Below are 23,558 nucleotides of genomic sequence, written 5' to 3'. Positions count from 1 at the left end.
TGCAGGCATTTCATTACTCAAACTAGGTCACCTCATCAGTGCTGTGCAGTGCAGCCCTGATGATGTGACCTAGTTTGGATAATGAAACATCTACAAGAAAGCAACCAAGCTCAGAGAGCACCAAGGACCCCTCAAATGGAGAAGCTTCAAGAAGTACACAAAGCCTTGATCCCTCAACGTTGCAATGGCAGTAAGATTTGGCCAGGCTGAATATCTATTGTGTATGTACAGAAATGTATTGTCACCCAAATCCTCAGCTTAGCAGCAGCTGATGTAATAAGCCACACAGCTTGGAAGGATGAATTTTCAGTCTTGGCTCCTGAGTCACCAGATGGTTATGAAAGAAAGTCACTCTTCCCTCCTCCCTTTGGCTCCACCCCCATCCCAGGCACTTAGCAACAAGAAAACACAGACGGGATTTGTTCAAAGCTGCAAAAGAACTTTCAGGTAGGCTCCTTACACACTTTTTGTTGAGCTTCTTCCCCCCCCCGCCCCCCGGCAGAACACCCCCTTCCATATCACCTCCTTCATACTAACTTTCCCCTTCGTAAGCTACTGTATGAAGCCTTCTGGCTTTTCACTCATATCTTCTTCCATCTTTAGAATCCCTTCAGTTCTGCCTGGCCCAGCTTTTCCACTGCTGAGCCTGAATCCCACAGACACTAGAAGAGGGTTCCTGCATGAGCTTCAGCCTTAGCCTGATCGAGGTTGTTGGAGCAATTGCTCTTGTTCTTCCCTTTTCTTAAGCTAATCCGGGTTAAGGTTTTTCTCCCTGCTTTGACCTGAACATAATGTCCATCTGCTTTCCAGCCCTCCAGGCAAGGTGATGGCTCCGAAGCCCCAAAAGAAAAAGAAAGCACAGCCAGCCAGGTCCAAGCTCACAGCTTCTAGGGCCGCTGCCCAGGACACCGTGGAATCCGGGCCAGACAACGCCTTGCTGCTGCCAGTACAACAGGAATATGAGAGCGTTTGCCGAAACCTGGAGGATTTGAGAGGGAGGAGGGCACAGCTGAGGGCACAATATGAGTTCCTCCAGCAAGAGGCACAAGACCTCCAGAATGAGAGCCGGGAGTTTGCCGGCTACCTAGCCAAGCGAACCCGAAGGCGCCAGGGTGTGGTGGTTTCTCTAAGTGAAGAGAACCAGGAGTTGCTGCGCCAAATCCAGAAGCAGCACCAAGAAGCGATTGCCCGTTCCCAGGAGCAAGAGGCAGCCCTGCGGGAACAGCTGCTCCAGAAGGAAGCTGAGCTGGCCCGTCTCAGCTCTGAATTGGAGGGACTGCGTGAGGTTCAAGCCCTGAAACAAGAGCAGACCTCCCACATTCGGCGGCTGCAGAAGGAGTTGGCGGCTGCGCAGGAGCAGCATATGCAGCACCTGGAGGCAGTCAAGATACGAGCCTTGAGAGAGAAGATCGCCCAGGAACAGGAGGCAGGGCAGGAAGTGGAGGGCTTGGCTCAGCAGGTGCAACAGTTGGCCTTGCGGTGCCTTCAGGAGCACAGCCAGACAGTTTGCCAGCAGAATAAGGAGCTGAAGAAGGAGCTGCACCAGCTGGTCCAGCGAGTACAGAAGCTGCAGGAGCATAAGCACCGATTGCAGAAACAATTGGAGCAGCTGTGGCGAGAGCATGGCTGTTTGCAGGACTTGGCCTATCTGCGTGGCCGGTTGAGTGGTAGAGCTTCTGGCCTTGTGCGGCAGGAGGAGTGAAACGCAACGGCCAGAGAAACTGCATTCAGCCAAGACAATTAGGACACTTGAACACTTAACAGAGGGACTGGCACAACATGATTAATTGGTGTGGTTTCGATTATTTTTGGAAGGAGGAATTCAGTTTATAAACCTCTGCAGTAATCCAATTAGAAAGGGACCAAAATGTGAACTGTTAAAGATGATTCAATCGGCAAAGGACTTTGGTTGCAATATAATGATCAATAGGAAAAAATATGGAGAAATGAAGTTTATATTGAACTACAATCTGTTTCAAAATGATGCATCCTTAGGAATTAATGCCTGAGAAATGGTCAATGATGTGTAAAGAAATTTCAAATGTATGTTGGAAATGTATTTGTGAAAAGCGTACTTTCTACCATCGTTGGTGGACCTGTGACAAAACAAAGAAATATTGAGACCAAATCTTTATTTTAATTCAGAAGGTTCTTAAAATAAATATAAAACTGAAAGAAGACGTCTTTTGGTTTGCTGGATAAAGAACTTGGAAAAAAAAAGGAACTTTGTTATTATATATGTTGACAGCAGCGAGACTTTTATTTGCACAAAGATGGAAAGATCTATCAATTCCCACATTGATGGAGTTGAGGAGATGGCAAAATTGACTGCTTTAATTAAAAAGAATTTATCTAGTTTTTTTTTCCATTTGGAAACCACTCCTAGATTTTACTCTCAAAACAGAAAATAGTGAAATTTCAATTTTAAGATTTGACTTCGTTGTTATAGAAATGGTTTGAATTAACAGAAATGTAAAGCAAAAAGTTGAGGTTATAACTTTTCTTATAATAAACACTGATGAAAATTAAAGAAAGTGATTGGATTACCAACCCCATTCATGACTGCTAAGTGAAACCAGCCCTCTCATTCCTTCACTTAGGATTCTTCAACCCAAACATTGACAGAGTACCAAGCATCCTCCAGGCACTCCAGCAGGATGAACATCTCCTACCAGGATAGCATTGAAAATATCCTCAAATTTATCCCTTCTATACAGTTGGAGGATTATTGCTTTTCATGTCCCATATGTCAAACAGTATACATGCAAGTATCTCAGTTTCAGAAACCTGCCCTCCAAAACAGTATCTCAGCTGCTATTAAGTCAATAAAGGACTAGAAAATGCATTGACACAGCATAGGGTGTATGGTTAAGTATCAACCTTAGGCTTTGCAAATGTAGCATATTTGGCCAATCGATGAGACCCTGTATTATGCAAATTTAAAAAATGGATTCATTCAGAAATCAAGTTAAGCATGTGTGAATATGAGTGGGGATCAAATTCCTCTTTCCCATTATCATAGGAGTCATTTTTTTATGGAATTCTGCATTGATTCATGTAGCCCAAGGGTGTCAAACTCGCGATGTCACGTGACATTGCGCAACGTATTGGGCCAGTTTTGCCATTGCCAGCAATGGGGTGGGTGCGGCTTCCGGATGACGTGTCTGGCCTGAAGGCCGGTAATTTGACACCCCTAATGTAGCCTATATATATTAATAGATTTAATAGCTCTTTGTTTAGATCATTTAGTGTTTAACTTCATTTATTTTATGTTGTCTGATTATTCTTTTCCCAAGGCTAATAAAATTGTAATACGAACCAATTGGGCTTGACTGAATACTTTGCCCAAGAGAATTTGTTCTGCTGCATGACTACAGTTTCACATTGCCAGAGAAAGACTCGGTATACAAAGGGGAGGACAGGTTAATATATAATCCATGGAGGCTGAGGGATAAAGCTGACATAGCAGTCCTGTTGGGGACTGTTTTAAAGAAAGGGGAAAGTAATGCCAGACCTGCTGAGTGGGGTTAATGCTTTCATGACATGCTGTTCTGATTTTTAATTATCCCAAACAAGGACTTTCCCAATACCCATAATGTGTTTTGGAACTCCTTAACTTGAGGCTAAATTGTTATCTGCAAGCAGTCCTGAATAAAAACCTCTTAAATTACGTTGGTCTGTCAAGAGAAATAATCCCATTGTATACTCCCTTGAGAAGCTTTACTAGCATTACTACATATGATGTATGACCATAATTGGAGCCTGCCAATTATGTTTGCAACTGTGCTGATTATTAAGTGAAGCACTCATGTGATCGCCTCACTTTATGGTCCTAATCCCTGCTTTTGCGGTTAAGCAACTGTGCAGGTTGTTAGGTGGAGCATGGGGTGCCTCAGTGGTGGAGAAGATTCAGGGAGACCTAATGCATCTTCCCAATTCACATGGGGCCTGCTCCCAAAATGGCGCCCACTTTCAGGGTGGTACCACACGGCTTCCGCATAGAAAGGCCATGCTGTGGATTGTCTACTTCCTGAAGGAGATCTATAGGAAGAATGACTGACCCATGATAAGAGGGATGGGGAGGACGGCGTGAAACTCTGTGAGGTGGGAAGAGAAAGGAGTTCCCCAAAAAGCTCCATCAATTAATTACTCAGAAAATACTTTTGCATAATACAAGGGAACTTAATTTAACCACAAATATGGCCAGATCAATTTGAGTTAAATGTAATCACTCACTAGATGAGTGCAGCTCATTTATGTAGGTTCTCTACTCCTGTATTAAATTCATTGGAAGGAATTCAGTTCTTGTTTGCTTTTTATTATATATAACAGTAAATTATAATTTTGACACTCAAAAATACACACAACTAGAGTGATTAGTAACTTTATTTTCTATGTGATATAATATTTCATAAGCATATGTTGCAAGTTAATCCTATGCAAGCACTTGGCTCAGTATATAACAGTATGTAACAGATCTTGTTTTACTGCAACTAGACTGGAACAGTGGAATTTCAGGAAAGTCTTCTTACTCATGCTGTTGACCAGTTCTTCTCTCAGACACTCTGCTCTCGATCTTCACTGAACTTGCAAGAGGTGAATTCAAGCCAAGAATCTCTTCTCTTTCCTGTTTCCAGGTGCCTGTGATTGAGAAACATGTCTTTCTTATTTCCAAGTGTCAAAACTATAACTGCAGTCACTTTTACGGTCCCTTAAAAAGAAAATGTGGACTGTTGGCCATGGAAAAATCTTACATCTATTCCAATTTACTTATATCTGTCTCTTAGGGTAGATGGAACATTCCCCCCTCTCCTTCCCAAGATAGCTCTCTTTCCAGCATTTGGAATTGCAGATGCTGAAACATTTCAAAGGAAAAAAAGCCTTAAATAGTTGAAGTCAGGATTTGGGGAGCAGGGTAAATGATTGAGATCAACTGATTCCCTATCCCTGCTAGATTCTTATATATTACATTTGAGAACTTAAATACATTTTCTCCTGTAGTGTGCAATGGAATGTCTCTGAAAAACCTGGGAAAATTTACTATTTCCAAATGGCCAGATATCATCTATTACAGCATTTCTCGATCATGGCAATTTTAAGAGGTATGGACTTCAACTCCCAAAATTCCTCAGCCAGCAAGTCCATACCTCTTAAAGTTGCCAGGTAGTAACTAGCAGGACTATTAGTAGTTTGATTTCACTCCTTAAACCAATCCCCTCTTCTCTCTCTTCCTTCCCCCAGGTTTTGCTACGTACATGCTCCCTAAGTATAAGATACTCCTGCTGTACCTGTCCTGCAAAGCAGAAATTCCTGCAGGAGGCTATTTCTTCGCCCTTCTGTGACTGAATTTCAAAGGGAGAGAATCCTCTTCTTCCAGGCTCCTACTTTCACAGTCTGCCATCTTAGAATGGCTGACTTTGACCTCCTGCCGTTGGTTCTGATCCGGTCCTAGCCTTGGTGACTTCTTTGGAGTGGCGCTCCGCAGCTTCTTCTTACGGCTCCGACTGGACACGTGCTTCTTGCGTTGCCTTTTTTGTTCCACTTCCTTTTGCTGCAGCTTTACCAGTTTTTCAAAGCTCTTAGTGCTGTTTGTGTTATCAAACCAGTCCTGAGGGGAAGAGGCACAATACAAATACTGGGCACACACTGATGACCTTGACTCATACCACAGGAAAAGGGAAAAAGTTTGAACCCTTTCCCTCTCCCACCCACGAAAAAAAGGCAGAAAAAAGGTCTAAAGCCATGGAGTGTGTGCACAGGTCCATGCTTTTGAGACCAACTCCTCACCTCAGAGTGCACAGTGTTTATATGGTACTTGACCCCACTCTCAGACACAAACTCCTTCTCACAAAGCAAGCACTTGTACTTCCCAGCCACGAACTCACCCTGTAATTGAGGAAAGACAAAAATCATTAGCATTCCTAGCAATGACAGTGAACAATAAGGAAAAGAAGTGAGACTGGGCAAGAGGTTTTATTCTGGGGAATTTTGTAATATTATGGCTTTCCTCTGGATCATGTTGATCATATCTAAAACATGATAAACCTTTTCCTATTCATGAAAAGGCCAGAGTGAAATGGTCTGGAGGAAAAATAAAATGATCTTTCTGTCCTCAAAGGTAATATTTCCCACAAACTAAGTTAGGGAGCTATACTGATATCACTTAAGTGGGCAAAGTCTCACATACAAAATATGAATCTTTTGGAGAGGACAGATCTGGCAGAAAATACGTTGGAGCTGACTGTATGCCTGGTTTCCCCTGGTTCTGCCTAGGACTTTTCTTGGCAACAACTGAGAAGGCCTCCATACAGCTTGTCAACTGATACATACCAGGGTGCAATTGCCCAGATGGGCCTTAAGACCAGAGATGCTGCCGTAAACACACTCACAACCCTTGAGAGAAACAAAACAGAAATAAGGTCACTATGTAAAGATTGAGTGACTTAGGCCAGGGGTAGGCAACCTTGGCTCTTTTATGACTCGTGGACTTCAACTCCCAGAATTCCTGAGCCAGCTCTGCTGGCTCAGGAATTCTGGGAGTTGAAGTCCACGAGTCATAAAAGAGCCAAGGTTGCCTACCCCTGACCTAGGCTGATAACTATGAGGAACAAGGATTTCACACAAGCTATAACAATCATGAATTAGTTGGTGTGCTTATGGAAAGAGGCTTTCCTTTGTGCCTGTAGAGGATACATGACAGAAAGTAATAAAAGGTTCACAGATCTGCAGATTTTCCACAGATGTTTCTTACGTATTGGGCCAGTTTGGAAACAGAATAAAACTGTTCCATCAAATCAATTAATCACGACTACATTTCTAATGACATTGCCACGAGAAAAATACTAGTTTTAACTGCAAACCTTACTCCCTGCTCACCAGATTCAATCTTACCTGGCAGGGGCTATGGTTACCTGGTTGGGGCAATGGACCCGTCTGTATGTCTTTATTTCTGACCTCCACTTGCACAGAACCTCCTGGCTCACCGCAGGCATCCCCGGTCGAGTATATTTCAGCTGAGACAGGAGAACAGAACAAAAGCAAAAACTAGAGTTCAGGAGCTGATGCTGTCATCTCTATATAGCCTTTGTAGATGAAGCTGCCCTTTCTACCTATTGTGTTCAAGTCAATCATCCCCTCTTAAAGAGCTTTGATGTCAGGCAAGATCAATGCCTAATCAAGCTCACAGCATATATTCAGGCAGATGAATTTCAATTTGCCATACCATACCCCAGCATGGATATGGATATTAGGGTTAGGAGTTAGGTTTTTAAAAATCTAACATAAACGATAGAAACTGTTAGCAAGGCTATAGCCAACTGGAATGGGTTATTTATTACATTTCAAGATGCCCAACTTCTAAAAAGACTCTGGGTAGTTTACAATTCTAAAAAACTATATTTCAAAAAAAAATCATGAGAACCAAGACAAAACCACACTAAGAACTTCCAATTTCCTCTAGAAAAGGGACAGATAACTGCTAGTCACCAAAGTCTTGGGAACGATGCACAAAATCCTTCCAATGATAAATTCTAACCATAAACATCATCCCAAATAGTCTTGCATATCCCACAGAAAGAATGGAAAATGTAACTTCAAGTCATAGAAGAGCTGCTTTTGTACATATAATTTAAACAAAGCCTGGCTTGCACTAACTCTGTGTTGATTTAATAGTTTAACAATCTTCTATTTAGTTCAGGTCTAATTCTCGAGGATTTTGTAGCAAATCTATAGTGTCTCTTTGCCTCTCTCCATGAATGCAACATTCCAAGAAGGATGCAAATAAATCAGCTTGGATACTCAGTTACGAACAAAGATTTAGGATCATTTCGTAAGGTAATCTCAAAAACAGGGCAAATTATATTTCAAGAACTGCAAATGTCCCTCTCATCCTGGAATGGCTCAATCATTGTCTGAAGGAATAAGGAAAAGCAGCTCTTCCCAGAACTTTGTACAGTCATAGCCTGCAATAGAACGGTTGCCATGGATGCTCCACTGATCTGAAGTCACAAAACTGCAATAAAACTATGTGGCCCAAGGACCGATTTGCTCCTCTCAAGCAGTTAAGAACTTTTACTTGTGGTATTTCATTTCTTAGCTACATAGACCTTGGACATATTCCTCTTTATAGAACATGCAAATCTTGTACCTTCCGATCATCAGGAACAAGATCCTGCAAGACTTTCCTCTTTGGCCACTCCTTTACAAGTTCTTCATTGGCCAATTCATGCAGGTAGTAGGCAGCCACCTTAGCAGACTTCCTCTGGATTCTACCTATGCTGCTTGATTCCATGCTTGAGTCCTTCATATGGGTTGGCCTGCTGTCCTCGTGGAGAAACGACACCTGACAAGAAAAACCAATAGTTTACACTATTCAAAGACCTGGGAAGAGAGTTAAATGATAAGAATTGAGTCTTCTTATAGAGTCAGAAATACTATGACACAACAGCATTTCTGAATACTGTAATGGTCCTCGGCTTTTTCCTCCCCACTCCACAATTATCTTGTGCCCTAATAAGTCCTCCCCCCCCAAAAAAAGACTTGAAATCCTTGTGATGACTCATGAAGGTGAAGAAATCAAGAGACAGATTAAAAGGTGCCCAGAAGCTTATCAGTTCCCCATCCATTCTCCCCAGTTTCACTACCCAAAGAACTCACAGGTCCATGCTCAGACTTCAAGTGGTAAACAAGGCCTGCCTTGGACCGATACGCTTTATTGCAGTGATGGCATTTTAAAGCCATCTTCTCCAGTTCGGCAGCTGCTTTTCCACATTTCTGTGTGTGGTAGAGATACCCCATTATGCTGGTGAAGCTGCCTGTACATCCCTGTAGAAGCAGGAAGAGAAAAACTGTGGTCAGTTCCTGAGTCAAGAGAGAAAAAAACAGATGCATAAATTTTTCCCCACCTATGGTCAGAAATCTGGAAGACAAGTCTAATCCACTGGCCCACCACTCCTCAAGAACAGGCAAAGATACTCTTCTTAGGACTTGGGAAAGTCCATTTGAGCTGTAAAGATGTCCCTCAGCCTCAGTAGCCGAAGCTCACCTCTCTTGTGCACTTGAGCTTGCCCATGCGCTTCAGGACTCTCCGCAAACATTCTCGCTCACTCTGCTTATCCAACTGGCCGGCTTCCTTTCTAATTGGCTGCATAAAAGCAGAGAAGGGAAAGATTAATCCAAGGCTATCATTTACAGCAAACCAAAGGAAGTTTACCTTACAAAGAAAAAAAACAAGGTAGGCAATGAAAGATGAAAATCTTGCAAGTCAGTCAAAAGGACCTTGGATCTTAGTCCATTCTCCCAACTGGGCTACATGAGAAATTTCTTGTTTTTCAGAGCTGCTGAGGCATGTGACCTGGCAGGGGTTTCTGAACAAAGCACTGAGCTATTATTTTAGCAATGCAATAAATTGTTGCGGGGGGTGGGGGGTTGATGTCACACCCAATTTCCAAGTGCCAGGTAGCACAAATGTTCAAGTTGACTATCCTGGAAGCCCAAAGGTCCTTCTTAAAAAAGACTTTTTATAGATATGTTCTTTGCACCATACCAGGCTGTTGTGATCTGCCATGATGTGATACTTCATTCCTGCAAGAGACCGCAACTGTTTCCCACAGTGCTGACATGTGAACATCTCCTAGGAATAGAAAGTGTTAAGACAGCTGAGAGTTTAAGCTGCAATAATTATGTGCTATCCTACCTCTCCCTCCATTCAATGGTACTGAACGATGTCCGATCTTAGCATTATAGAATATCTTCATTCTATATAATTTAGAGAAGCTTCACCTAAAACACCTTTCTTGCACACGTGTATACATTTAAAAATTTGGATTTTGAACTAAAAGGCAAATGCAATTCAATAAAGAAACAGTACATAAAGGGGAAAAGTCCCAGTATTACATTTGCATTGTTGAATCTGAACTGATAATGACTTACCAGGGAATATTCATTCAATATGCAGTAACAATAAAATATAATTTCACTTTGGAGAACCAAATTTAAAATAAAGCTGAAAACTAATATCTTTAGACATGTTTATCATGCTATTGCACCTTTTTACATTGTGCAGTTATGGTAAAAAAGAAGATAAAACTGGAAATAAGCAATCAAAATGATCAACTTTTGGATCTCTTCTGCATGAAGAAATACATATTTGGTATTTTTTACTTCGAAAAAAGATCAATAAAGAGGGAGGGTAAAGAGGGAGGGTAAAGAGGGAGGGGCCCACCCGAAAAAATATAAAGTTAGAATTCTAATGTATTATCTCATTCTGACCATTATCACTATATATAAGCCATTGTACACTAACCAGAACTTCAAAAGACAAAGGAAACATGATTTGGGATGTGTTAGGGAAATAACTGTCTGATCACCCAGACTAAAGATGAAATGTTGGAACAGCTGGATCTTTTTTGATGGCATAACAGAATTCCTAGGGATTGTATTTCCCATCTCCTCACCTGGTGGCAATTTGCCATATGCTTTTTCAATCCTTCCACTGTCTTCCTCACTACAGATCGGCAGATTGGGCAAGCAACACGGCCCTTGTCCAGAATCTCCAAGTACCACTGCTCTTCTAAGCTTCCTGCCAGAGCACAGGATGGTGATGATTCAACATTTTAATCTTCTCTGTAGGTAACCCAACTGGGCTTTCCTTTTGAAGAGCAACAAGATCAGAACAGAACCACCAAAATGGCAGGGTTAAAGCACCTCCATCACAATAAAAATGGTAAGGGGCAGTTTAGTTTAGAGAAGTGGCAGGTAAAGAGGGGGGATATGAATACAAAATTAGGGATGGTGCAGTAGACCCGGAGATCTAGGACAAGCAAAGGAAGCATGTATTAATTATGCTTGAATGGGCTACTTCCTGGCTTAGAAGCAGAGTACTTCTACATTCCAGCCACCACAAGGGAAGAAAGTTCATGTCCTGCTTATGGAAGCAGAGCCAATGAATTTTAAATGATCTTGGCAATGATCTAGATCAAACCTTGATGAATCCAGGATCCAACTTACAGCATTAATAGAGAGCCAGTTGTGTCAAATAATTTCCAGCAAAAGACAACCCAGTATCTCCCAATGTGTTCCTCTATCAAACAAGAATTTGGTAAAGAATTTGATTGAGAATTACCATAGACAAATTTGGTAAAGCATTACTGGACTTGATATGTCTTTTGTCTAAGTCAGCTACAAGATGCTTAGAAGTGAGGCTATTCTCTCGAAATGATTTAGGCTGCAATTTGATATGCATAGGAATAAGTTCTAATGAACATCAGAGAAAATTTGTATTGGCTCCATATGCGTCTAGAGCATCTTTCTTTCCAAAATAAAATTGTTTTGCAATTATCTGCAAAAATAGCTTTGCCTGAAAATGTCCCAAAGGTGCTTTTTTTTTTCTTCTTCAAACAACAACTGGACTTTCTTGCTTTTTCTTGAAGATCTTTCACTTCTCCGAGAAGCTTCTTCAGTTCTAACTGGGGAAGGAAGGATTTATACTCTTTTCAGTCAGCCAGTTGTTAACATTATGAGAGTCACTAACATCACCTGGGGGTTAATCTCTGTTTTCAGAGTACCTGATTCAGAGAGCAAACGAGTATGGAACCATCTTGGGACTGCTGAAATGATTGCATTGTAAACAGGAGATTTTGTTTCCCCAATGTACAGGTCTGCACATGCCTCACTGCATTACACTGCATATAGAGCAGCACTGCGCTATTTGTGCCTGGGTGTTTTGTCTTTGGAGTGGACAAGCTCTTTTCTTGTAGCAAAAGGAAAAAGAGAAAGAACAAAAACACATCAATGAAGCACTCAAAACCTGCGGATATCCCAACTGGGCCTTTGTCAAATCCACAAAAAGATCCAGTAGGAGCACTTTCACTACAGACAGAGAAGAGAAGAGACTTTGTCATTCTATTCCATTGAAGGAGCATCATAAATCCTTCCTTCCCCACCAGTTAGCTAGAACTGAAGAGGCTTCTTGGAGGAGAAATGAAATGTCTTCACGAAAAATCAAGAAAGTCCAGCTGCTGTTTGAAAAAGCACCTTTGGGATAATCATGACCTGGATGACTGAGAATCTCCATAGACCTTTGCCTGGAAAGAACTAGGTAGGATTCTCTTCTTATATCTTTATGTAGGTATCTCTAGTACTGCATTTATACAGATAGTATTACTAAGCCTTTGGTAGTATAGTTATCCTTTTTTTGCTGCATATATAAGTGCCAAGTCTCCTTTTCCAATTCTACTGGGAAGTAGAAAGATGTATGACCCCCTTTCCAATACTATTAAGTCCTAAACTGTGATAGTTCTTAATTGTTATTTCTACAATACTCATATATTCTTCCTTACAAGGATTTTATATGGGATTCTGCATCTTACCTGCTACATATGTTGATGGTTCTGGCTTTCTAGAGCACTTTGGGGACTTCAAATTAGGTTGTTTTCCCACTGACTGTCTTTTTCCTGGGAGAAAGGCAAGCAAATGTGAGATTTTTCTTTTACATCTGGGGAAATAACTCACTCAAATACTGAAAATCCTCAAATTGGCATTAGGGAAAGATAGAAGAAAAAGCAAGCGTATCAGTCCACTGACTGGATCAACTGGGAAGCCATCAAAGGAAACAAATATATAGGGGTCGCCTAATCTATGCCAAGCAGAGAATTGGGAATACTATTCTACTCACCTGAAACTTTTTGCTTCTTTTTGGGAAGTTGTCTGTAGTCTTCTTCATCATCTTGTTCCATCCTATGCTTTGACTTGGAGTGGGAATCTCCAGCTTGGGAGAGATACCAAGACAGCTTTTTTATATTTACAGATTTAAAAAAGCAAATATAGATTCAAGACATATGCAGCTATAGCCTGAATGATTTTGTGTGTGTGTGTGTGCGCCTTCAGGCCAATGTTGACTTTTGCTGACTTCTTGGATCTAATCCCTACAGCTTTCTTGGTATGATTTTTATAAGTGTCTACTTCCTTCTTTGCCATAGCTGAGAGAAAATAACTAGCCCAAAATCACCTAGGTGGCATCATGCCCAAGATGGGCATATAATTTACAGAATTAATCCTAACTTTAACCATTACATCAAACCAACTCTCCTAATAAAAACATTAATCAAATAATATTTACATTTTGTAGTTGTTTACCCAGTCTCTCTTAAGATTAAATTTAACACAAAATAAGACTAACTACAAAGTGGCTATGCAAAATGTCAAAAAGAAGCAATCTTATTATCTGAACCCATGACTTCAAGTATGGCTCAATTAGTTAGCCAGCTAAAGTATCCATCACTGAAGTTACATTGTAAATAAAACTAGACTATTTTCTTTTGCTTCCTTTCCTTTTTCCTTTTATAATCAAACTCTGACACATTCTTAGATTTAAATATAATTTAAGTTTAAAATTACTAAATTAAAAAGAAGCAAAGTGACAGAATCTGTAATTTGCATTCACAGAGAAAGGACAGTATCTATTTCTACCTAGGACTGCTATAGATGAACATGATTTTAACAAATCATTACAAACTCACAACTCTCTAATCAAGAGAGAGCAAGAAAATATATTATGATATATTCCAAATGGAGAAAATTCTTTCTAATTCTAAGGAGAGACACACAATTGTTTACAATATATCCAATAAAAACATAAAAATAGTACACATTATACATAAATAAAATCCATAAGCTCCATTATCATCACACTATTAAGTTTTTTTCAAAACTCATCTATACCTTTCTTCTCCTCTTCCATAACAGCCTTGGCAGAAGGCTTCATCCCTTTCATCTCAAATCAGTACCTGGCCCATGAATGGCTCCATTATGTCCAAGGCCTGTCCTTCTACTTGTTAGCTCTGAGAAGAGGAGAAAGCATCACTATTCATAGAGTACCTCATGGACCCATTTATAAATCTGGCAGATGCGTTTGCACATACTAAACGTCATTACTTTTAATATTGGTCTGCTTTTTCTGTGTTCTACTGAGTAAGCAAACTAAGTCCATGCGGTCAACATGTGATTCAATATATCATGAAAGATCAGAAAATGGTTTAATTCAATGACCGGTAAAGCACTGCAGCAAAAGTGTCAAAACAACTTCAGGTGATAATCAGTATGTTTATTATTGGAAACAGCATATAAGCAGAAATTATAAGTAGAGAAGTTGAGTTCTTCAGTCCTTTATTGAGTTCCTTGGTGACTTCAAAAAACCTTTCCAGAGTGCCCCCCCCACAATGAAACAATTGAATTCTAATTAAGTAGAACCTTGAATTGGAGTTGAAGTTAAATAAATGCAGTTCCTTCAGAACTGATACATACTGTAATCCTTGAACTGGTAGAGGCCTTTTAACTTCTATTCAATCCCCTATTCAATACACATAAATCATCTAGTTACATGTAAATTTTAAATGTGACTCTTTTACAGATTTCCTTTAACAACGCATTTTACTGGCAATTTTGGAAACATGAGTTTTGGTAGCCATAAACTGATTGGTTTCATTAACTATGCTTTTTCTAAATTTTTACTATACAAAGGCATGTAACTATTGGTTATCTTAAGTTTTAATTACTTTTCAACTGGCTACATGTTGTGCACCTTGCTGAAAGGCAAGCTATGAAAATGATTATGAATGGAGGAAAGTTGACTCAGCCTTTCATCCTTCCAAGGTGGGTAAAATGAAAATCCAGATTGTTGGGGGGCAATAGGCTGACTCTGTAAACCGCTTAGAGAGGACTGTAAAGCACTATAAAGCAGTGTATAAGTCTAATTGCTATTGCTAATCTAAAATGAAATCATTCCTAACAAGATAACTATCTAGTCTCTCCTTGAACACATCCAATGATTACTCCATTTATTTTATGCCAATGTCTTTCAACCTCGGCAGCTTGAAAATGGGTGGCGGGGGAATTCTGGGAGTTGAAGTCCACCCATCTTCACGTTGCCAAGGTTGAGAAACACTGTTCTATGCATATTACCTAAAATTTCGAGAGCTACTGTATATGCCATAGAAGAACCACTTTAATGCACTGGTTAATGCATCAGGATGGAAATGGGAAGAGCATGAATTTTAATTCCACTTCAGACACAAAGCCATCTGAGAAACCTTGGGTCAGTCACAGGTAGTCCTTGACTTACAAACACAGTGGAGCCCAATAATTATGTTAAGTGAGACATTTGTTCAGTGACTTTTGCCCCATTTTATGACCTTTCTTGCCACAGTTGTTACGTGAATCATTGCAGTTCATAAGTTAGTAACCTGGTTGTTAAGTGAACCTGGCTTCCCATTGACTTTGCTTGTCAGAAGGTCACAAAGCATGACCTTGGCGCACAGCAACGGCCATCAATATGAGCCAGTTGCCAAGCATCTGAATTTTGATCACTTGACCATGGGGATGCTACAAAAGTCGGGACGGTGAAAAAACGGTCATAAGTCACATTTTCCCAGTGCCGTTGTAACTTCGAATGGTCACTAAGCGAACGGTTGTAAGTCGAGGACTACCTGTAATCGCAAACCACTTCCGATAAAAACCTTGCCAAAAAAAACCCCTGCAGTTCAGGCGGACCCCAGGAATCAAAAAACGACCCGAAGGCACAAAATAATGCAGTAAATAAATAATACGTTATAGACCCTCAAGCTGCCGAAATCCCACAGTAATAATTTAGTAATTAGGTAAATTAGGTGAAACGTACAAATGCGAGCCGGTCCTAACAAAAGAGGGAAAACAGACGGTTCCCAGGGCAGAACGAGTGGGCGGCCGGCTAAAGTACGCAATCTTCGCTCCTCTCTGGCCAACGGCCACGAGCCTGGCTTCCTAACGGACCTTCGGGAGGGAACAGCAGAGCTCCGACCTCCTTCCCAGCAGCCGGCCGTATGACTCACCTTTGCGACAGGTTATCCTCCTGCGCAGCGGTCCGGCGCGGGATCCCGAGATCAAGGAAACGTGGCTAGAGAGCCACGCAAAGGAGGAAGTCCCGTAAACAGCACCCAGCCGACCCAGCTCTCCCCTTCGAGCCTCAGAGGAAGCGGAAAGAGGAGAGGCGATTGTTTCCCCTTCCTGGTTGCCTAGGTGACGCAAAGTGTGTCACCACGCAACGCCGCGTTGGGGCCTCCCCTCCCCCCTTCTCGCTGAGAACATAATTGCCTGCCGCCGCAGCCTTTTCTTCGAATTGGAAAGCTTAGAATTAGAACACCCCCCGCCCGTCCAACCCGTGACGATGGTACATTATAATGGCCGATTTGGGCCAGTCTAACTATCGCAGCTCTATGCTGCAAAGGTTTGGTGGTTCAAAGTTCATCAGGAATACGGTGCAGAGGTGGGGAACCGAGGGCCCTATTATGACTTGTGGACTTCAACTCCCAGAATTCCTGAGCCAGCCATGCTGGCTCAGGAATTCTGGGAGTTGAAGTCCACAAGTCATAATAGGGCCAGCGTTTCCCCACCCCTGTTGTTGAGAGAGAAAATGCGGAACGGCCGTTATTTCTCAGGGAAGAATGAGGCGGAGCAAGACTCAGGCCGCTAGCGATATCAAGATGGCCTTTTTGAAAATATTCTCTAAGGGACGATACAGAGGAGCAAAACAATATTCCCATGGCTTCTCCAGCCCCACCAATGTTATGGAGTCGTTCTTCTTTTCCAACTTCTCATTATTATTCTTTTCGTATCTCTATGGTCAAAAGCTTGGTTTCCTTTCCATTTTTTTAAGCAAGAGAAAGCCCCGGAAGTCAAAGAAAGCGGATGAAACGGCGGCAAAATGGCAGCTGCCGCTGGGGCAGCGAGTTCTCTATCCGGAGCCCCAATATGCGTCCTGGTGCTGGGAATGGCTGGCTCTGGCAAGACGGCGCTGGTGCAGGTGCGGGCGGAGCGGGAAAGGGGATTGGCCCGGGGGAAGGGCTGCTTGGTTCCCCTGCTCGCTTCATCTGAGCTGACCTACAGTTTGTTTTCCATAGAGACTTATTGCCTACCTGCATAGTAAGAATTCTCCTCCGTATGTTATCAATCTGGACCCCGCAGTTTACGAGCTGCCTTTCCAGGCCAATATCGGTGAGTACATAGGGTGGTCGTCTACAATCAGGGGTAGGCAACCTTGGCTCTTTTATGACTCGTGGACTTCAACTCCCAGAATTCCTGAGCCAGCCGTGCTGGCTCAGGAATTCTGGGAGTTGAAGTCCACGAGTCATAAAAGAGCCAAGGTTGCCTACCCCTGGTCTACATGCTTCGCCAACATTTTTTTCTTTCAGAAAAATATGAGAGTATTAATTAGTTTTGCTATAAAGCACAGATATGTAAACCTTTGGTTCAGAGTAGAATTAAGGACTGCAGATATCCAAGCAACTGCACAGTGTGTGTAAGCTGCCACACATTTAGCCATGGCCACCCATATGGGCATGGATGCTATTTTACCTTCCCCCAGTTGTAGGTGCCACTGAATAGCATACAGATCCTATTCCACGTACCTTTACCACTGCCAACTGAATGGAGTTGCTGTAAGATGTGAGAAGGTGAATAGCTCTCCTTATAATTGCAAAGTATAATTGGAGTGGCTCACTATTTGCAGGTTCGTTCTGCATAGAACAAAGGAATAAATTTTAAGGAATTGATTTAAGTTGAATTGGACCACATTAATATGAATGGATGACTAGACTTGATTAGACATGAATACATTAGTCTGTAGTCCAATATTTTAAATCTTTGCTGAAAGTTCCATAGGATGGATTGAAAATCTGTGTGTTTGGATTACAATTTCCATGATTACCTGATAGAGAGCCTTAGGGGAATATTAGAGCTGCATTTAAAATGATGAACAAGTATCGAGAAAGTAGGAAAAATTGGGGTGGTGGTGGTGGTATTATATTGAAAGGTAAATCATATTCTATTTGATATATTCAAACCAATAATAAGATACATTCCTTTTAACTTTGTTTTGAATCAGGCTTTGTATAATTTTCCTTTTTTTAAAAGATATTCGGGACACAGTGAATTACAAAGAAGTTATGAAGCAGTATCCTTGCATTATTTTTTTCAAAATATACCATTATTGCTTTTTTATTTATTTGTGTGTATATTGCTGGATGTATATGCTGTTCCATTCATGTCTGACTCTATATCCAAAACTTTGTTGGATGCATAAAACTCCAGTGCCATTCTGAAAGAAAGAGCGATGATGTTCTGCAGCTTGTTACTGAAATATAGCTTCCTATTAATCTCTTGTGGAATTGCTCTGGGGAATATGCTGACCCCAGTGATTTGGATTTCTTCAACTTTTCCTGACCTAGCTCCAGATATGCACTGGGCCCAAATGGTGGCATTGTGACGTCCCTCAATCTCTTTGCTACAAGATTTGACCAGGTACGTGTTTTCTTAACTGATTTTGCTGATGTGCAGTATATCATATTGGTAAGCTGTTGAATATTCTTTTCTGAAAATTTCAGTATTCTGGGCCATACATAGCAATAGCACTTAGACTTATAATATATACTGCTCCCATAGAGCTTTACTGTACTCTCTAGGCAGTTTACAATGTCAGCATATTGCCACCAACAATCTGGGTCTTCATTTTACTGTCTTGGAAAGCTGAGTCAACCTTGAGCCCTATCGGGATTGAACTCCTGGCTGTGGGCAGAGTTTGCCTGCAAAACTGCATTCTAACAACTGCACCAGCAATATATCTATATACTGTTAAAATTCTTGTTCCTGTAAAGGTGCTTCATTAGGACAACATTTGAACAAAGATATCTTCAAATGTGCTAACTTACAACATGTGTCCAAAATCTGGGACCAATAACTCCTGTGGAATTGAAATTTGGCAAATTTTATAAAACATAATACAAAATGTCATAAGACATTAAGTCATTACATAATATGTCATAAAACATTTCCTGTGCTGATGTTTGACTATTCTACACAGTTCAACATGGGCTATTTCCAAGGCAGATAGATCTCTGAATGTATCCCAAAACATTGGAGGTATAGAGGAATCTGGTACAGAAATATCTCTATGACACAAGGGATTGTGAGTTGTCTAGTAAATGCTAAAGTTTGAAGAAGTGCCAATATAACTGTAAAGTTGAAGAATGTTACTACAGTAATTTTGTTATACTAAGGACCCCTTGTTTTAGTAGCTCTTCTGCAAACTCCAGTTTTATTCCTGTATGCAAACTATATTTTCTCTTTAATTGTTATCAGGTGATGAAGTTCATTGAAAAAAGACAGACTGCATCCCAGTGAGTCAATGATAAATTTGATGTTGGGAGGGAGGGGGTGGCTACTGCGAAGCACCTGTTTTTAGAGGGGGCATCCATGCACTCCTTATCTTAAACAGATCTGCCTTACATAGGAAAAGCTACTTTTGTTCTTTATAGATCTTGTTAACATTATCTTACTGTTTAACTTGTGCAGCTCACAAAATGATAAAATGAAAAAACAATAAATTAGAGGAAATAATCAGATAATATTTCTCAAAATCCTGGGTCTAAAATTAGAATTTAAAATACATACTCAAATACCCAGCATGTCAAAAGCCCATTGGATAGGTATATTAAAGGTACCCAGGGTTGTAAAACTAAGGCATGGTGATTTTAAAAAATGGTGTTCAGCATTATTTTAAAATAAGTTTCCAATACTAGCAAAGCATGTGGCAAGTCCTCTTTGGAAAAGAAGCAGTCCAGCCATCAATTATGATGGCTTAACGAGTGTGGGGTTCTCCAGCTTTTTTGGAAAGCTATGGATAATTTGAAATTATGAAAATTATTTTATGTTCAGTCACAAAATACTGAGAGTAATCCCCCCCCACACCTTTTTTTTCCTCACATAGTTGTAAACGTTTGGTGGGTTGGTTGTTATTTTTTTGGTGACTTGGAATATTTTGAAATGAGTGCTCAAAGTCCTCTCAATTCCTAAATGAATAAAAAAAAAGATTTAAATAGGGTTGGAGTCGCATGTGAAATATTTTAGAAATATTCCTTTGAGCAACTAATTACGCCATCTCTTTTAAAACAGTGGTTTGGGACTAAAATGTTCATTTACATTGATTTGATAAGGAAATTTGTTTCTTTTCAAAACAAATTCATCCTTTGTTTTGAAAAGAAATAATTAAACCTGGACTCGGCTCTTGTCTCTTTGGGTAGTGGCTCTTGCTAGAATTTCTGAGACAGCAATGGACAAAGTACACACTACTGTTTAGCTCCTGTGTGTGCAATCTCTAATAAAATGTCTTCTGTATATTCTGAGTGTGTGAGAGCAATTTTTTTCTCTTGCAGGTATGTCCTAATAGATACACCTGGGCAGATTGAAGTGTTTACTTGGTCTGCCTCTGGTACTATCATCACAGAAGCCCTGGTTAGTGACTTGTATTCATCTGATGTTGGGAGTTAATTAAGGATGGGGAAAACATGCTATGCTTTGTAAACAGTAATCCCGCTATATCTGTTTAGGCTTCCTGTTTTCCATCGGTGGTGGTTTATGTGATGGACACATCTCGCAGCACTAATCCTATCACCTTCATGTCTAACATGCTCTATGCCTGCAGGTAGGAGGCACTTTCCCACTTTTCCTACAATTCTTCTGGTTTTTTTTTTATTCTAATGCAATTCTTGTTCCCCCCAGACTTTTTTTTTTATAGATATTTTATTAGTTTTTAACTATAACAATCTCCAGTGCCTGGTGTACAGCGTGTTGTCTTGGTTTATATTTTAACAAGAAAAAAAAGGACAATAATGAGTCTCCACTAGATGTCAGCAGTTATTTCTTTTTTCAGTTTTTCTTTCACTCAAAAAGTTATTTTTGTTATATATTTTTATAATTTATAATTTTTTATAAAAAAAATTTAGGGTATAATCTTGACAGTTTTTTAGTTCCTAAATTTGTCCAGACTGAAGTATTTTAAATCAAATTTTAATATATCTCTTCCCTCCTTTAATATTAATTCGCCGCTTCCATCTTTAAGGGAATGGGGATATAGTCCCCTCCCTTCACTTCTGGAGGTTTTCTTGCTTTGGGGATCTTTTCAAGGATTTAGATAGTAGATAGAAGAAAGAAGATCAGTACTCTCACCAATTCCAAGCACGCTGTTCACCGATTTTTAGGTTCGTGCTCTGGGACTTCGGCTGCAAGCAGTTTGGGCTAAACTCTGATCTCACGCTAGCTTTTCTCCTGTTGGGTTCGGAGGGCTTTCCCTGGATCAAACGAAGCGATTGCCGTCGCTTTGTGATCAAGGGGGGGGGTCCTCCTTCATAGTCACCTCTCCAGGGCAACTTCGGATCCATTTAGGGCAGGGGTCCTGAACCTTAGCAACTTTGAGACTTGTGGACTTCAATTCCCAGAATTCCTCAGCCAGCTGGCTGAGGAATTCTGGGAATTGAAGTCCACAAGTCTCAAAGTTGCCAAGGTTGAGGACCCCTGATCTAGGGTCTTCCAAGCAGGAAGAAACTAGCTGTGGGTGCAAAACTGGAAGTCCTCCCCCCCCCCCAGACTTTTTATTTACATGTACCAACTGCTTTCCCAGCCCAAATGTTCACTATGTTTAATTGGTTTATATCTGGTTTCCTAAGCAAAAATGTAAATCACCTTACAACAGATGATTTAGAAAAGTATATTATAAATTTAAAAGCCAGGGAAAATCCAAGCACCCACGCCAGGATAGCTGACTTAAAACAGGCGGTGCTCAGAGTGTGTGCTGTCCCCAAAAGCTTCTTCTTTTGGTCTTTCAGAAGAATCTGCCAGAGAAAGGTGTAGGTTGGGTTGTATGGGAAGGAATAATCTTTAAGATAATTATAGTGCCCTTCACAACATAGAGCCAAGTTAACATAAGTGTGTTAAATTGTACTTTAGAACAGAATGCGGTGGAGTATTATAGCACAATTTGTTATCTTTAAAATATTAATGATTCTCACAAGTGATGCTTTAGTGAAAGCCATTGTGTATTGAGCAAATTCCTATGTTCTGACTAGCAACTTCAATTGTTAGTTTATCTGCCATTTTTTAATTTGTGCCATACACATGAAACCAAAAGCAGTATTCATTTGGCTAGTCTTTTGGCTAGGATTTACCATGATGAAAACTTGTGAAGTTCATCAAAGTTACTGTATCATCTAGCTTCAGGGTACATAACTAATTACCATTAGTTTGCCAAATATTAAAAACCCCATTCTCTAGTCTCAAGGATTAAAAGGCAGAATTGTGGAATGTTAACAGTTGCATGCCTTTGATTAAGGAGGGAACAACAATTTTGTAAAATACTGGAAACCCTTTATAAACTTTTTGCTATAAATGGACAAAAATGGTGATTTGGGGATTAACTGATTAAAAAGGATTGTTTATGAGAGGAAGGATATTGTGGTATGTAATTTGGAGATGGTAATTATTATGGCTGTATTGGAGTTACTTCCTTTGTCCTTCCTTATTGCAGCTTTCCTTTGCCTTTTGCTGTCTATAGCCTTTTATTTCATATCGTTTTTCCTATTTTGCTTATGTTTCTGTAGTTTTGAATTTTGTATAAAATTCTTTTTCAGTAAAAATATTAAAACAAACTGTTTCATATTACTCGTGCTTGAGCAGGGGGCTGGACTAGAAGACCTCCAAGGTCCCTTCCAGCTCTATTCTATTCATATCTGGATCACCTTTTTATCTCTGATCATCCACTCTTTTTTTTTCAGCATCCTATACAAAACAAAGCTCCCATTTATAGTGGTCATGAACAAGGTGAGTGGGATGCTCCAGAGTCCATATTACATGTGAGATATTAATGAGATTATCTCTTAATATTAAACCAACATTGTCTTTCTACCATACCTTCTTGTTTCTCTTTTTTTTTAAAAAGTGAAGGCTATCTATTCAAATTCAACTCCTGATGAGGATGTGGAGATGTCTATATAATTTTGGCAGCATAATAGATGTGCTATTGCCTTGTTCCAGAATTTAGGGGGGGGGGGAGAATTTCACTTCCCATTTTAATTGCAGCTGTGGGATTTCCAGGTCTGTCTCCCATTGAAATATTAACCAGATTTAGTCCTATTTAGCTTTTTTTGAGATCAGTTCAGTTAAGATGCTGTCACTTGCTGTGACTTTTCTCTTAAAAGAAACAACAAAAATGTAAGGTAAATTGTGATATCCAACTTATATTTAGGGTATTATATGTTGTTGTCGTTACTTTCTATTATCTCCCAAGAAAAAGAAAATGGTTTTGAAGAAAAATTACACAGTGGTCATTAAATGGCAAATGTCAGTAAATACAAAATGAGATGTAGGCCAAAGTAATCTTAACGGATTATACCATTGGAATCTCGTTGATATTGAGTAATCAAGACAGTCACCTTGAGATTGTTTTAGATATCTTTATGAAATGTCAGCAATGTATAAATACTGTGAAAAGTCCAGATTCCAACATTTCAGGAGGGACAGAAAATTAAACTATCAATAGCACAATGTTGTTAGATAACTGTTGTTGTAACCACATTTGAGGGACTGTCTCATCCCAGTGGGATTGGCCTGCCACACCCGTCCCAGCAGAGGCGGCTTTCTGCGGGTCCCCATCGGCCAGGGTATTCCTGCAGGCAGGGTCTAGGAGAGGAGCCTTCTCT

The 23,558-nt window shown here is 40.4% G+C and overlaps 3 protein-coding genes across 3 annotated transcripts in view; 2 read left to right on the top strand and 1 right to left on the bottom strand.

Annotated features, from left to right (window-relative positions):
- The first annotated feature begins 416 nt into the window (after window positions 1–416).
- Window positions 417–3,352, top strand: LOC107286476 (golgin subfamily A member 6-like protein 7). Its single transcript, XM_015814850.1, has 2 exons — window positions 417–447; window positions 811–3,352. Exon 2 carries the CDS (start codon window positions 827–829, stop codon window positions 1,700–1,702), a length of 876 nt encoding a protein of 291 aa, XP_015670336.1. The 5' UTR covers window positions 417–447; window positions 811–826; the 3' UTR covers window positions 1,703–3,352.
- A 1,016-nt stretch (window positions 3,353–4,368) lies between these two features.
- Window positions 4,369–16,035, bottom strand: ZNF512 (zinc finger protein 512). The gene is made up of 14 exons (XM_015814802.1): window positions 15,864–16,035; window positions 13,720–13,838; window positions 12,674–12,766; window positions 12,369–12,452; window positions 10,455–10,579; window positions 9,545–9,631; window positions 9,044–9,142; window positions 8,656–8,823; window positions 8,147–8,341; window positions 6,912–7,013; window positions 6,331–6,393; window positions 5,788–5,886; window positions 5,289–5,608; window positions 4,369–4,641 (listed from the first exon to the last, which is right to left on the bottom strand). The coding sequence occupies exons 2-13, from the start codon at window positions 13,769–13,771 to the stop codon at window positions 5,321–5,323; spliced, it is 1,455 nt and encodes a 484-aa protein (XP_015670288.1). The 5' UTR covers window positions 13,772–13,838; window positions 15,864–16,035; the 3' UTR covers window positions 4,369–4,641; window positions 5,289–5,320.
- A 661-nt stretch (window positions 16,036–16,696) lies between these two features.
- The window catches only part of GPN1 (GPN-loop GTPase 1), a 13,904-nt gene continuing 7,042 nt past the window's right edge, over window positions 16,697–23,558 (top strand). Inside the window, exons 1-8 of the mRNA XM_015814801.1 lie at window positions 16,697–16,834; window positions 16,932–17,025; window positions 17,944–17,983; window positions 18,264–18,330; window positions 19,168–19,205; window positions 20,241–20,319; window positions 20,415–20,509; window positions 22,635–22,680. Of these exons, the coding sequence (XP_015670287.1) occupies window positions 16,736–16,834; window positions 16,932–17,025; window positions 17,944–17,983; window positions 18,264–18,330; window positions 19,168–19,205; window positions 20,241–20,319; window positions 20,415–20,509; window positions 22,635–22,680 (558 nt within the window). The 5' untranslated portion in view covers window positions 16,697–16,735. The remainder of the gene's footprint in view (window positions 16,835–16,931; window positions 17,026–17,943; window positions 17,984–18,263; window positions 18,331–19,167; window positions 19,206–20,240; window positions 20,320–20,414; window positions 20,510–22,634; window positions 22,681–23,558) is intronic.

The sequence above is a fragment of the Protobothrops mucrosquamatus genome, unplaced genomic scaffold (assembly GCF_001527695.2).
Source record: "Protobothrops mucrosquamatus isolate PMUCROS unplaced genomic scaffold, P.Mucros_1.0 scaffold286, whole genome shotgun sequence".
NCBI lineage: Eukaryota > Metazoa > Chordata > Lepidosauria > Squamata > Viperidae > Protobothrops > Protobothrops mucrosquamatus.
The sequence above is the reverse complement of the archived record's forward strand: the minus strand, read 5'-3'. Positions and strand labels throughout refer to the sequence as shown.